General features: G+C 41.9%; 1 protein-coding gene across 2 annotated transcripts in view; it reads left to right on the top strand.

Moving 5' to 3' along the window:
- The window catches only part of LOC138580169 (uncharacterized), a 123030-nt gene that overhangs the window by 86664 nt on the left and 22388 nt on the right, over positions 1-13978 (top strand). The window contains exon 5 of one of the 2 annotated variants that reach the window (XM_069650499.1): positions 2242-3934. The exons of the other annotated variant lie outside the window; for it this stretch is intronic. Within the exon in view, the coding sequence (XP_069506600.1) occupies positions 2242-2299 (58 nt within the window). The 3' untranslated portion in view covers positions 2300-3934. Of the gene's footprint in view, positions 1-2241; positions 3935-13978 lie in introns of those variants that run through there. 2 annotated transcript variants of the gene reach the window in all.

A 13978-nucleotide genomic window follows, 5' to 3' on the forward strand; every position in this document is an offset into this window, starting at 1 on the left:
ATGCTGCACTTTACAATCCAGGGAAAAACCTCCCCTTTGTTTCTACACAGAAAACCTATTTTTCATATAAAGCTTAAACACAATATCACCAACTTGCTAATAATACATATTCACATCACATATTTAATACAGCACGTATCCGTCCGAGTCCCATCTTCATGAGTTTCGGTTCAAAAGTGACAGTTTTTTGCGCCTAAAGACGGCACAGGTGACGAAAGAAAACATTGAATGGTCTGAGACCATCGAGGAAGGATTTGCTGAACTCAAGAGAGCCATTTGCATGGTACCAGTTTTAGGGATTCCCAATTATGCAGAGGAGTTCTACCTGTTGTCACACACAAATGGCAGCGTTATGATGGCAGTGCTCACACAGAGAACCACATTGGGGTATAAGCCCCAGGCATATTATAGATCAAATTTGGACCCAGTGATGAGTGGTCATTTCCCTTGCGAACAAAGTTTAACTGCTGCAGCGTTCGCCATCGAGAAGGCTACAACCATTGTAATGGGGTGCTCAATGACATTGTACGTCGAGCACTCACTATTTGCTATTCTAGAGAAACCGAAGGGCACATTAACATCTCAGAGAGCTTCCGCCTATGAAGTGATCATATCAAATCCATCAATTTTAAAATAGTCCGATGCAAAATAGTGAACCCAGCTATGTTCATACCAGAACCAGTCACTGAAGGAGAGCAATACATGACTCTGCAAATTATGAAGAATTCTATAATGAAATTCCCATAGTAAAAGAAAATGCATTGTCAGAAGGAGAAATTGTCTTCGTTGACGGTTCCTCGAGAATCGATCAAAACGATGGATAAAGATATACAGGTGCTGCTGTAATGAAACACAGCAAATGGAGAATTTGGAGTGCTTCTTAGTGCAGGATTACCATCTCAATAGTCAGCACAGGCTGCAGAATTATTAGCGTTGATACTCGTGATTGAGAATTACGCAGACCAGGAAGTAATGGTGTACAGTGACTCTGCCTATGTGACATCGACAGTGCCCGCAGGCTTAGCGCGCTGGAAATGGAGGGGCTACCTCCGAGCGGATAGCACGCCAGTACAGCATGCAGCCCTATTGGATAGGCTGATTAAGGCACTACAGCTCCCAGTGGGCATAGCGGTCATGAAATGCGCCGCCCACACGAAGGAGACAGATTTTATCTCACGAGGAAATCAAGCAGCAGACACAGAAGCCAAGCGTATGGCATCCAAGAGTGAGATGATCATGGATGTGGAGGTCACTAACGTAAATGAAAAAATTATTGTTGCACGGAGTGAACCTGAAAGCTACAATAATATGGGACAAACAGTTAATGGACCTCCAAGGGGAGGCACCACAGGAGGAGAAAAATCTTTGGAAGCAGCAAGGGTGTTCTTTAAACCCCTCTGAAAGCTTGTGGCGACAAGACAGCACTGGTAAACCAGTAATGCCTATATCCCTGTTAAAAATAGCATTGGAGCAGTTACACTATCCAGCACATATGACAAAAGAGAATCTAGCAGCAACACTCGCTGAAGACTGGTTCATACCGAACCTAGCAGAGCACGTTGCATTTCTTATGGTGAACTGTATAGTTTGCCAACAGTTCATGGCTGGGCACACCCTAAAAGTTATTAGAGGAGTTATCCCAAGGCCCAATGGACCTTTTCAGCACTTGCATGTCGATTACGTCGATATGATTCAAGTATGTAACGAGTACAGGTATCTAATTGTTGTGGTGTGTCCATTCTCTATATGGATAGAAGCAGGTCCATGTACACACCCAGACTCTACCTGTGTGGCCACATTTCTAGTAAGAGAGGTATGTCCCAGGTGGGGAGTATGTGAAGTCACGAGATCAGATAATGGGACTCACTTTGTAAATGAAGTTTTTGAACAGATAAGCTTGTTGCTTGGTATAAAGCACAAGTTCTCTTCGGTGTATCACCCGCAAGGTAACGGATTATGTGAGAAACTCAATGGCTTGTTAAAGGAGAGGATAGACAAGTTGAAGCTTACTCTAAGAAAGGGATGGTTACACTGCCTTCCTGTGGCACTGTATGCACTCAAACCAACCTGGTTCTGACCATCATCATAAGCTGCATGAAATAGCCACAGGAAGAAGAATGCGCACTCCCCTGACACCCCGAGACAGAGCTAGATGTGATGCCCAGCCAACAAGAGAAATCTTAGGGTCTGAAATGCAAAATTGCTTGAATTGAATGACATCTTGCCTTACTGTACTTTCAGGCCAGCTGCAGCGACGACGAAAAGGGGGCAATCTTCCCTAGAGACGCCGTCCTGGTGAAGAACCACACGAGAAAGAAGTGGGACGAGCCAAGGTTTAACGGACCCTTTACAGTGGAAGACTGCACTCCCTCTGCAGTGAAGCTACAAGGAAGAAGAGCTTGGATCTTTTTGGGTGACATCAAGCCATACATCGGAGGAGGCCCCCTGCCTGCACCCCACCGCGAAGAGACTACAGATGATGGGGAATAACCACAGCACGTGCAGACGCGATCCATGACGAGGACTAAGGACGCATGACCAGCAGCAAAGCAAAGACAAGGAACTTTTGTGCAAAAGTTGTGGCTTTATTTTGGATATTCCTCTGAGCCAAAAGAGGTTAAGGACATAAAAACGGACACTCTGTGCATCTTAGTTGCAGGGTGACGAAGAAAATTGCACGTGTAAGCCACAACATAATCTGTTCACTTTGAATTTTGGACTGAGGCATACTGAAGCCTTGATTAAGAAAAGAATATGCCAAGTTTTGAGCGAGGACACACAAATTGGAAGAAAATACAGGATCCAGATTCTTTCAACACAGTGACTTTGATCGGAATCACTTATGGCGTCCCACAGTAGCGACATCACCAAAGATGTGTTAACATATTTTCGATCTAGTGCGAAGATCGTACGTGTCACTGGTGGGGAGGCTCCCCAATATCACTGACTTTCTTCAAGATCCTGAAAACGAAAAGACTATAAGGAGGCTGCTTACTGTAATTGCCAAGCAGTTCATCCTACTTCCGGAATACAGTGAGTGAGAGCCAGCAGTCCAAAACTTTAACAAGGGCCGGACAAATGTCCCTGTCACCAGAAGACAGCAGATTGGCGAGTAACTTCTTTTTTCACCTAATCAGGATTTTCCAGACCTTGTGGGGAGACCTGTTGGTGTTGACGTCCTCACATTCATCAGAGACCCAGCTAATACTACGCAGATGAGCATTGTCTTGCATGGTATTGTGATGCAAGTCGAACTTTCTAAGCATCAGCAGAACTATCTGAGAAGACTTTGAACTTTCCGCCGAGGGACAGATTGAGAAAGTAGTGCAAGAGGATTCACTTTTGTTATTCTGACAAGGACACATGTCTTCAGGAATGAAGCAAATCAGAGGCACAGATTGGGAACTCATATATTTTGAACATGCACAGTAAAGAGACTTGCTGAAGTATTGCCTGATTTTGACATTTCCCATAGCCTAGCAAGAGAACTGTATCCAGAGATAATAGACAATCCATTGTTCAGACAAGGCGGGACAATTGTTTTAGTACCTGCAACACATAAACAGAGCCGACAGAATCCAGAAATAATATTGGTTAAGAGTGTATTAAAAGTTAGCATCTTTCAACGGATGATCGAGATGGGATCCAAAGCAGCAATCTCGTCCTCCCTCTGGAGGAGAGACGTCCATATTTTTCTGGAAGTAAATGCTGTAGATTGACATACAGGGGTATTATGTACTTCTGCATTATATTCTTCATTTTTTTTACTGTCACTAATGATTAGAACTGCATTTTTTGTTGGTGCACAAAGTGTTTCAATGTATTGTAGAACTCGTACTTGTCCCCTTCATTGGATCATGTGTACTTATCAATGCTGTCTCGGTTGTTTCATTCTTCAACTCCTTTTTTCTCTTTAAAGGTTAATTTTTCCCCACTTGTCTTGTCACTGCATTGGTAGGGTAATATTTGGGTTTTGTGAAAAACTGCCCTATGCCGGAGGTGCGCTATCCTATCTAGATTTAGTATGCAACGGACATGTAAAATAGTGTGCTGCGGCGGTGGGGAAAGTTAGATGACTTTTCACTGTCACCTAAAATGCAAAATTAAACTCAAGAGGGTATCCTCACTATCAGCGCTCACTACTATGAAGTAAGATAGGCCAAAGAATAGTTTGACTTGTTGACTTATAAACACAAAATGGTGTGATTTTTATTGATGTGAAAAACAAACAACATGTGATATTCAGTTTATGGTGATTCCCTAAGAGTTAGTATTGCAAATTGCAATTAGAGGTACAAAGTCACCATGTCAGTAAGATACATTGTCGCCAAAACATGTTTATATACATTCAAACACCTATGGGTAATGGTGAGATGTAACCCAATTGATAATTGAGATAATGCCTCGTCATAAGATTCTGACACCTATAGGTAATGGTTAGAGGTAACCCAAATGGTAATTGGGATAAAGCCACGCCAACACGTGTTTCGACCCTCTAGGGTCGTCCTCAGGGTGTATGATAATTGTTGCAGCAACATTTAGTCAAAAAAAAATATAAATGCAATTGGAAAGCAAGTAAGGTCAATCAGGTGGAGTAGCGAGGATAGAGGAAACAAAAAAGAGAGAAAAAATAAGGATTACTTAGTATATACAAAACCCGAGTGTTTAACAAGCACAACTGAATTAATGTAATCAGAGTTATATCTTCAGATCATCTATGGCTGAGGTAATACACATTTGGTTAATTTTATGGTGATACCCTACTGGTTCGTATTGTGAAATCAAAAAAGGTTTTTGGTGTAAATTTGAATATCTGAACATGAGTTTAAACATTCTTTTCACATGCTAGTTTGGAACAGTTTAGGATAGGTATCAATAAATCTTGAGGCTTCAATTTCGCCCAACATTGGTTATTGACCTGTACGTCATATTGGTATATTATATCTGTTTTCCCTTCTTGGAAAAGAGCATGCCAAATCAATCCACCGAGATTAGAGGTAGACACTGTGTTTTCACCCAGATCCTAGTATAGGTTAGAATCCAAAAAATATATTTGGCAGTTTAGGGTGATTACCTGCAATTTGATTGAAGCGCGGGAAGGGAATTGTAAAGCAGTGCTGTTGTATCTCTGTGTATTATCGATCTTGTACTGTTCTGTATGTGTTACGGTTCTCCTACCACTGTGTAAGATAACCAGTAAAATAGTTGATAATTGAATGCTCAAAATAGTCCATGGATATTTAGTTTATGAAGAACGGGAACACGCCAGAGTGACCGTTGAAATAGACCAAATTAAAACAGAAATTTCGGAAGTGAAAAATCCCACTAGTACCAAGGACAAGAATTTTGATAAAATGCACACCATTTTGAGAGAATACCAAGATGAAAGTAAGTTACGCAAATTTCGTAAATTTTATCGAGATGAGAGAGACTATTTAAATGATCGGGTATATACTTTCCAACCTAAATATGATGGAGACCAGTCCCAAATCAAAACTCCTACGGTAACACCTGTTACCTCCGATACTGACTCAGAATCTGAAACTGCAAATGCTACCACTAGTGACCTGGAAATAATACCCTCTTCAGGGACATCACCTCACTACAGAAGAGGTTTTCTAGCTGAGATTAAAAGGTTCAAAAAGGGCAACCAAACAAACTATAATTCTACCAACAAACAGGTTTGTTTCCAAAGAAATGCCCCTTTAGGGCAAAATACTTCAAGGACCCCCTCTACCTCAGAGGAGGAAGAGGAAGAGGAGCAAGACCGAGGGGACGTCAACTGTTGGGGTGATTTCCCAGGGGCCGGCAGGGCCGTCCGCGGACCTCCTGGGCTGGGGAGGCCCCAACTCCTCCCGCGTCCCAAAAGGAGTATGAGGCACACACAAGAGCAAGGTAGATACTGCTGTTAATTACAGGCAGGGACGAACTCTCAGAACCAGATGCATCCGGGAGGCTCCCATCATTAGTGGGCTCGCAGGCCCTTTTTAACTATGACGCGCTACGTGCGTCACCTGGGAAAACTATCCCCAAAACCTAGCGCCACTTCGGGTTGGCTCCCCGAGTGGTAGGGTTAGTATAGTTACCTATATGAAAGGGTATTATTGGGTGAGGATGGGTCGGGTGGTACGCTTGGGCCATCCCTAACAATTGCTACAACAAATTTGTTACAAGGGGACACTTGGCGATTGTCTAGACTATATTGGCGTCATGATGCGCCCCTCGTATTCTGATTGGTTCACCCGCGAGCCCCCAAGCCTGGGACCATCATTGTTCCCAGCTCGCGGTGTACCTGGTGCTGGCAACAATGTGTAACTATGTGTCAGTGATGGACAATGGACAGGTCTGACTAGTGGCTGGTGTGCATGTCTTTCCCATCGCTGTAGGTGTCCAATTTGTCACTTTATTGTTGCAGACTGTGTCCCAGTCGTGAGACCTCAGTGCTCTTCTGTCCTGTAGGCTTGGCATCGTATCAGGACGGCTTGGTCACTTGTTGCAAGACCGTGGCTGGAGCAGAATTATGAGCATTTGATTTGTATTTCGGCTCTTACGAGCGTTTAGCAGTGGCAGATGTAACCTTGGCGCGGGGAGCTTGGCATGTAGATTGTAACATCGCGGCCTTGGCTGTGGGCTCTCGTTGGGCGATCAGGGATTTGCAGTTTTCGTCTGAGAGGCTTCTGTCTGGGGACTCTTGCTTTGCGGCCTACCTGGGCCTAGTTTCTGGGTGGCGGTACATGATCCATAATATGGGGGTCGCGACGGGCGACAAGAGTGTCATATGCATTAATAGATATGTAGGGTGGCGTCTTCATGACGATAGTGGCGAAAAAGCGTCTGCAAGCATATACATAAGCTCTTCAGGCATTTTGCGTTTCTGCAGTGCTGTAGGTGGCCTATGTGGAAAATAACAACGATGCATGACTGTGGGTGTATACGGTCCTCTGTGTCATAGCGCTGAGTATGTTCTTCGTGTAGGTTGGTGTGTGAATGGCTGATGTGCATGGTGGCACGAGTGTTCTTTTCTGTTGGCTATGTCGTCATGGCATCTCTAACGATGATGGCGTTTGTGGTTACTGTTCTAATCGAGTTGGTCCATAAAGTCGTCGTCAGTCACCTGGGTTCCCACACGTGGTTTCATCAGTGGGCAGGCTCCCTGGCCGTGTGGGGCAAGGCTGCAGTGGATCTTGACATCTGGTGTCGAAGTGAGTGGGTCAAATTCCTCTCGCGGGTGGTGCTTGGGCCATATCGTTCTAGGACATGGTTTGGATGAGAATGGGGGGAAGGGACTTTCCCATTTTCCCTCTTCACAATGGTACAAACAAAAGATTCACAAGATCAAGTCTCAAGAATCCCAAGATCAAGCCAATTCTAAAAATGTTGTCATCAATCTATCGGATAAACACCTCTCACAACATCAGTTATCTGTCCTGAACTATGGTCTCTCCTTTGCACTGAGTGCCACATCGAATATGACAGAAGTCCAGATTGACCTATACAAATTCACAAGAAAACTCAAACTCAAGACATTTTTCCATAATAGGCCAGTTTTTTACAAGCCTGCTGAAATCCTTCCACCAGTTAGTTCAAGAAGTATTCAGGAAATTGAAAACATGCATTTACTCTCAAATCTAGTGAGAGAAGATTCCAAAACTTTAAGGGAGTTTCAAAAGGAACTAGGTGTCCAGCAACGCACATATGGATATAACTGAACATAGAAATAGATTCAAATTCATGCCACTCATGGTTGGGGATAATGCAATTGAAATCTTTTATAAATCGATTACCAAAGAAATCCACAAACACATTGATGGATTTCAGAAAAATGTCAGTAGCAAAAATAACAATCTCACCAAATCAGAATGGCTAGCACTTCAAGACCTATCAGAAAACAATTCAATTATTATTAAAGAGGCAGACAAAGGTGGAAACATTGTGATCTTAAACAAATCAGATTATATTATGATGGCTCATGCACACCTTTCCACACCAGGTTGCTATCAGAAAATAACTACCAATACCACAGCACAAACGGTTCAGGAATTACAAACCTTGATTCAGCATTGGCATAACCAAGGCCTACTTTCTGATGACAAAAAATCTTTTCTTATCAACAACAAACCACTAATTCCCACAATATATTTTTTGCCTAAGGTTCACAAACCTTTTTCTAAGTTACCAACAGTGCGACCAATAATGAGTGGACAAGGAGGGGCCACAGAGGGCATGGCAGACTATATAGATTCTGGAATCAAACACCTGGTACCAGAAATCCCAGCCTACCTTAAAGATACTACCCACACTTTGCAAATCTTGAATGATATTTCTTGGTAGCCGCATTTTTCTTGTAACCTTAGACGTACCAGCACTACGTTAAGGGAAGACCTACCCTACCCACAATTTAGATCCAACCTCATTCACTGGATAAAGGAACTTGACAACTGACTAGATGTACATCTCTGTAACATCCAGCATTTTTGTATATATGTGTACTATACGTGATCCACAGCAATTCTCTGCATTTATTGTATATACGTGTCATTCAGCAGAGCATAATTACCCTGTATAACTGGTGCTCTGTTTGTTGCTCATGCATTCAGCACTGTAACCATAGCTGAACATATTCCTGTGTACTATTTTAACATAAGCTTAACATCCCTCTTTATGCCTTCGCGCCCTAATACCCTTGGGTCTGGTGCGTATTATAAATAAACAAACAAACAAACTATACACATCAATATAACACAAATTGGTTTTAGAAACTTTGGATTACAGTTTTAGGACTTTCTTGGCCTCACATCACACACATGTACAAAATGAAGAAAAGTTTTTGGGAATTTACTCTAAAACACAACCAGTTCATTTTTGATGGTAACTACTAGTCACAAACCAAAGGCATTGCTATGGGGGCAAAATATGCACCCTCTCGAGCCAACCTTTTCATGGCCTTTTTTGAACATCATTATATCTTCAACAGCAACCCCTTTTCCAATTACATCATCACATGGAAAAGATACATTGATGATGTCTTTGCTATTTGGTCTGGTAAATCTGACGATTTCAATGCATTTATGGAATATCTGAATAACGACCATTTTGGAATCAATTTCACAGGGCCTATAGATGCAGAAGAGATTATGTTCCTAGACTTGCAAATCAACATTATTTCTAACTCCATTCAGATTTGCACTTACAGGAAGGAAACTGCAGTTAACTCTATTCTACATGCAAATAGTAGCCACAGACAAAGTGTCATCAACAACATACCCAGAGGAGAATTTCTCAGATCCAGAACAAATTGCAGTCAATATGATATATACATGCATGAATGTACGTCAATTGGAGCCAGATTCCAGGAAAGAGGGTACTCCAGGCATAACATTAGGAAAGCTACCAAAGCCATGGAATCAGTTGAAAGATCCAATTTGCTTAAATCTACGACAAAATAAAAGGATCGCCAAGTATATCCAGCAAATGTGAATTTTATCACCAAGTATTCACGAGACTGCAAGTTTATATACCATATTTTACAAAATCATTGGCATATACTACTTGTAGACTCAGATTTGGCTCCATATATCTCAAAACGACCAAATATTATATTTACTAAAGCACCCACTTTGAGAAATTTACTCAGCCCCTCTATCCTGAGATCTGACCCCATCAGACAGACGGATTGGTTATCCTCAACTACTAAACCAGTTGGGTTCCACAAATGTGGTTCTTGTACCTTTTGTCAATATGCACTATCTCCCACAAAGGTTTTTAAATGCCATGGGCGGTTACAAGTCAAAATCAAGGATTTCATCGATTGTCGTTCCTAATATGTAATTTATGGAATCCAATGCGTGTGCAAGAAAATATATGTAGGCAGTACCATCCGCGAATTGCCAGTCAGGATTCGTGAACACTTTTCCAACCTTAACAGCCAAGATCTGAAACTACCCTTTGCCATACACTGGCAAACTCACCACCAGTCGGACCATCAAAAGGACATTAGATTCATCGGCTTACAACAGATCAAACAACATGTGAGAGGTGGCGATAGACAACTGAGACTGCGACAACAGGAAGCATGTATGATATGTCAATTACGTTGTCTTCTACTCAGACTCAACCAGGAACATGAGCTCAATGTCTTCCTATGAATCTGTTAACAAACAAGTTGTTAGATCATCAAACATTTGTGGTATTAGACTATATTCTAATGTCAACAGGATGCCTCTGTGCACTTATTCCAACTACATTGCATTACTGGCCAACATATGAAGTATCACACTTTCTTGTTGTTTTTGGAAATATTTGGAATCTTTTATAGTACCGAATTTCAAACACGTAGCTCCATCTTTTCACCCAGATCCAGCATAGTATATAGATCTGATTATTTATGCTAGTTGAAATTACTTTTTCGTCCTCGTAACCACTGCCAACTCCAAGTTCAATATTTGGACACATTATCCGCGCAGATCACTATCTCACATGTTTTCTGTGTGCTTCTATGTCAAACCGTGTCTCTTAACCTGAGACGCATTTATCGCTAAATTCCAATATCTCATAGTTTCTTCAATCAGTCAGCAACACTCATGGAAAGTTACTCCTAGTAACGGGAATGGTTGCCATGCAACGTGACAGTCATGTGACCAGTCACCTGACCAGAAGAACTACTGTTTCACTTGGCAACCAGAAGCAGCAGCCGATGCTCACTGCTTCACTACGGCGTAATTCTGCTAACGAGCAGAGCCACCCGCTGCGCGCTAATTATGGCTACACACTGGTAAATTAGCTTAACGCGCCCACACATAAAACGTAACTTACTAAAATCAATAGATGGGCATGTTGTCAAATACATATCATCTAAACTCACTTAGCACATGATGATTCATAATATCGTTACTGATGTATCGGGACCGACCTAACGGTGACCACTACTACATCACAAAAATTTCGAAATTACCCAAGAATATGTTATCCACGCCTATGAACTCCTAACAAGAGCTAAATATATAATGCCTTAGGTTCTACCGGCGGAATATTGATGCAGGGCGTATCCTATTCATAAACTAAATATCCATGGACTATTTTGAGCATTCGATTATCAGCTATTTTACTGGTTATCTTACACAGTGGTAGGAGAACCGTAACACGTACAGAACAGTACAAGATCGATAAGACACGGAGATACAACAGCACTGCTTCACCATTCCCTTCCCACGCTTCAATCAAATTGCAGGTAATCATATATATATATATCAAATATATTTTTGGGATTCTAACCCATACCAGGACCTAGGTGAAAACACAGTGTCTACCTCTAATCTCGCGGGATTGATTTGGCATGCTCTTTTGCAAGAAGGGAAAACAGATATAATATACCAATATGACGTACGTAACCAATGTTGGGCGAAATTGAAGCCTCAAGATTTATTGATACCTATCCTAAACTGTTCCAAACTAGTATGTGATAATAGACAATATTTACACTCCTGTTCAGATATTCGAATTTACACAAAAAAAACCTTTTTTGATTTCACAATACTAACCAGTACGGTATCACCATGAAATGAACCAAATGTGTATTACCTCAGCCATAGATGATCTGAAGATATAACTCTGATTACATTAATTCAGTTGTGCTTGTTAAACACTCGGGTTTTGTATATAGTAAGTAATCCTTGTTTTTTCTCTCTTTTTTTGTTTCCTCTATCCTCGCTACTCCACCTGATGGACCTAACTTGCTCTCCAATTGCCTTTATATATAGTTTTTTTGTCCAAATGTTACATGTGTGATGTGTCTAGTAGTGCTGCAACAATTATCATACGCCCTGAGGATGACCCTAAAGGGTCGAAACACGTGTTGGCGTGGCTTTATCCCAATTACCATTTGGGTTACCTCTAACCATTATCTATAGGTGTCAGAATCTTATGACGAGGCGTTATCTCAATTATCAATTGGGTTACATCTCACCATTACCCATAGGTGTTTGAATGTGTATATATAAATTTTTTGGCGACCATGTATCTTACTGACATGGTGACTTTGTACCTCTAATTGCAATTTGCAATACTAACTCTTAGGGAATCACCATAAACTGAATATCATCAATAAAACTCACACCATTTTGTGTTTATAAGTCAACAAGTCAAACTATTCTTTGGCCTATCTTACTTCATAGTAGTGAGCGCGGATAGTGAGGATACCCCCTTGAGTTTCCTTTTGCATTTTAGTTGACAGTGAAAAGTCATCTTACTTTCCCCACCGCCGCAGCACACTATTATACATGTCCCTTGCATACTAAATCTAGATAGGATAGCACACCTCCGGCATAGGGCAATTTTTCACAAAACCCAAATATTACCCTACCAGTGCAGTGACGAGACAAGTGGGGGGGAAAAAATGAACCTGTAAAGAGACAAAAGGAGTTGAAGAATGAAACAACCGAGACAGCATTGATAAGCACACATGATCCAATGAAGGGGACAAGCACGAGTTCTACAATACAGCCATATACTGGACCAATGGCAGAGTGGATATGGCCATTTCTAAGCAAAAGAAAAAGAATGCAAGAGGGGTTGGAGAGGAAACCAACAGAAATAACATTAATGAACACCCCTGATATGACACTGATGAGCACAAAGACGAGCTCAAAGAAAATATCACGCGCACAGCTGATAGCAGAATCAATATGGCCATCATTAGCCAGAGCCAGGAAGAGGCAAGAGGAAATAGAAAGAATTTCCAGACTTTCCTCCACTCGACTGGCACAGATGAAGATACCTGCATCATGGATCAGGATACCTAAGAATCCTCCAGCAACAAGAAGCCATGCAGATGTATTCAAGGATGTAGTTATAGCGAACTACATGAAAACCTTAAGAGTCAAGAGAGAGCATACAAGGAGATGACAGTGAACTAAACGATTACTTGTACAGCACAGCACATTTGGGAAACAACATCTGGTACAAGCACATGAAAGAAGTTGGAAGACGAAGGTCGGAGGGGGAATGCTTTGCTTGTGCACTCCTACCGTACAGCATGGGGAAGTCCAAGATTTTCGTAGCTGTAGAAATTCATGCCCAGACAGCCCAGGCATATCACACATAGCAATGTTCAAGACCAGAGGCCAGTTCATGGGAACTGATGCCTCACTGAAATGGGCAACTGAAGCAACCGATCCAAATGAAGACGATTATGTCCAGGACATAAAGACAAGAAACAATGGAAACACGAAACACATTGTGATCAGATATGAGAAGCCTGGGGTTAAGGGAGCAGAAATCAGAAGAGAAGCAAACCAGAAGCTAAATGTCCAAGGAAAAACTCCAGAAGAGGCTCGAAGTTGGAAAAACAGAGGCCAAATGCAGATTTGGGGAACAGTGCTTTCACCAGACGGATGGGAGAAAGGAGTAGTAATTTGTAGAGCCTGGATTGTCACTGGTCATTACCAAGGCACCATTGACATAGTACAAAACGGATGCAAGTCATTGTGGCCAAAGCTTGCAAAACTGCTGACATGGTTCAAAGACAGAGGAGGACCCTTGCAGATAGTGCCACTGGAAAGCCCAAAATTCTGCTTCAGGAATAATGGCACTAGAAAGATGGGAGAAATTCAGAACTGTGGACGAGTTTTTGATGCTCTAGGAATGGTGCATGGAACTGCAGTAATTATGGACCTTTACTGGCATGTGGATCCAAAGCATACATCAGACTACCAAGAAACTGGGGAGGTATATCCACAATAGTGAATGTCCACGTTCCAGCATTGGTGATCCCGAAAAGTGACCTGAATATTGACAGTTTCCCGAAAGCAGATGCTCACCTGAGGAAGAAGAGATCTGTGGAACTGCTGACTTGAATGAAGAGAGAGAATTACATTTCTGCCTAATCAGAAGAAGCTTTTCATGCAATCCCATATGAACACAGGCTGTTCAGCCTCACCTCATCAGTGTTCATGACGGGCTTCATGCCAAGATTTCAAGTTGG

Source organism: Ambystoma mexicanum, chromosome 3p (assembly GCF_040938575.1).
Source record: "Ambystoma mexicanum isolate Mex_15411 chromosome 3p, UKY_AmexF1_1, whole genome shotgun sequence".
In the NCBI taxonomy this organism is placed as follows: domain Eukaryota; kingdom Metazoa; phylum Chordata; class Amphibia; order Caudata; family Ambystomatidae; genus Ambystoma; species Ambystoma mexicanum.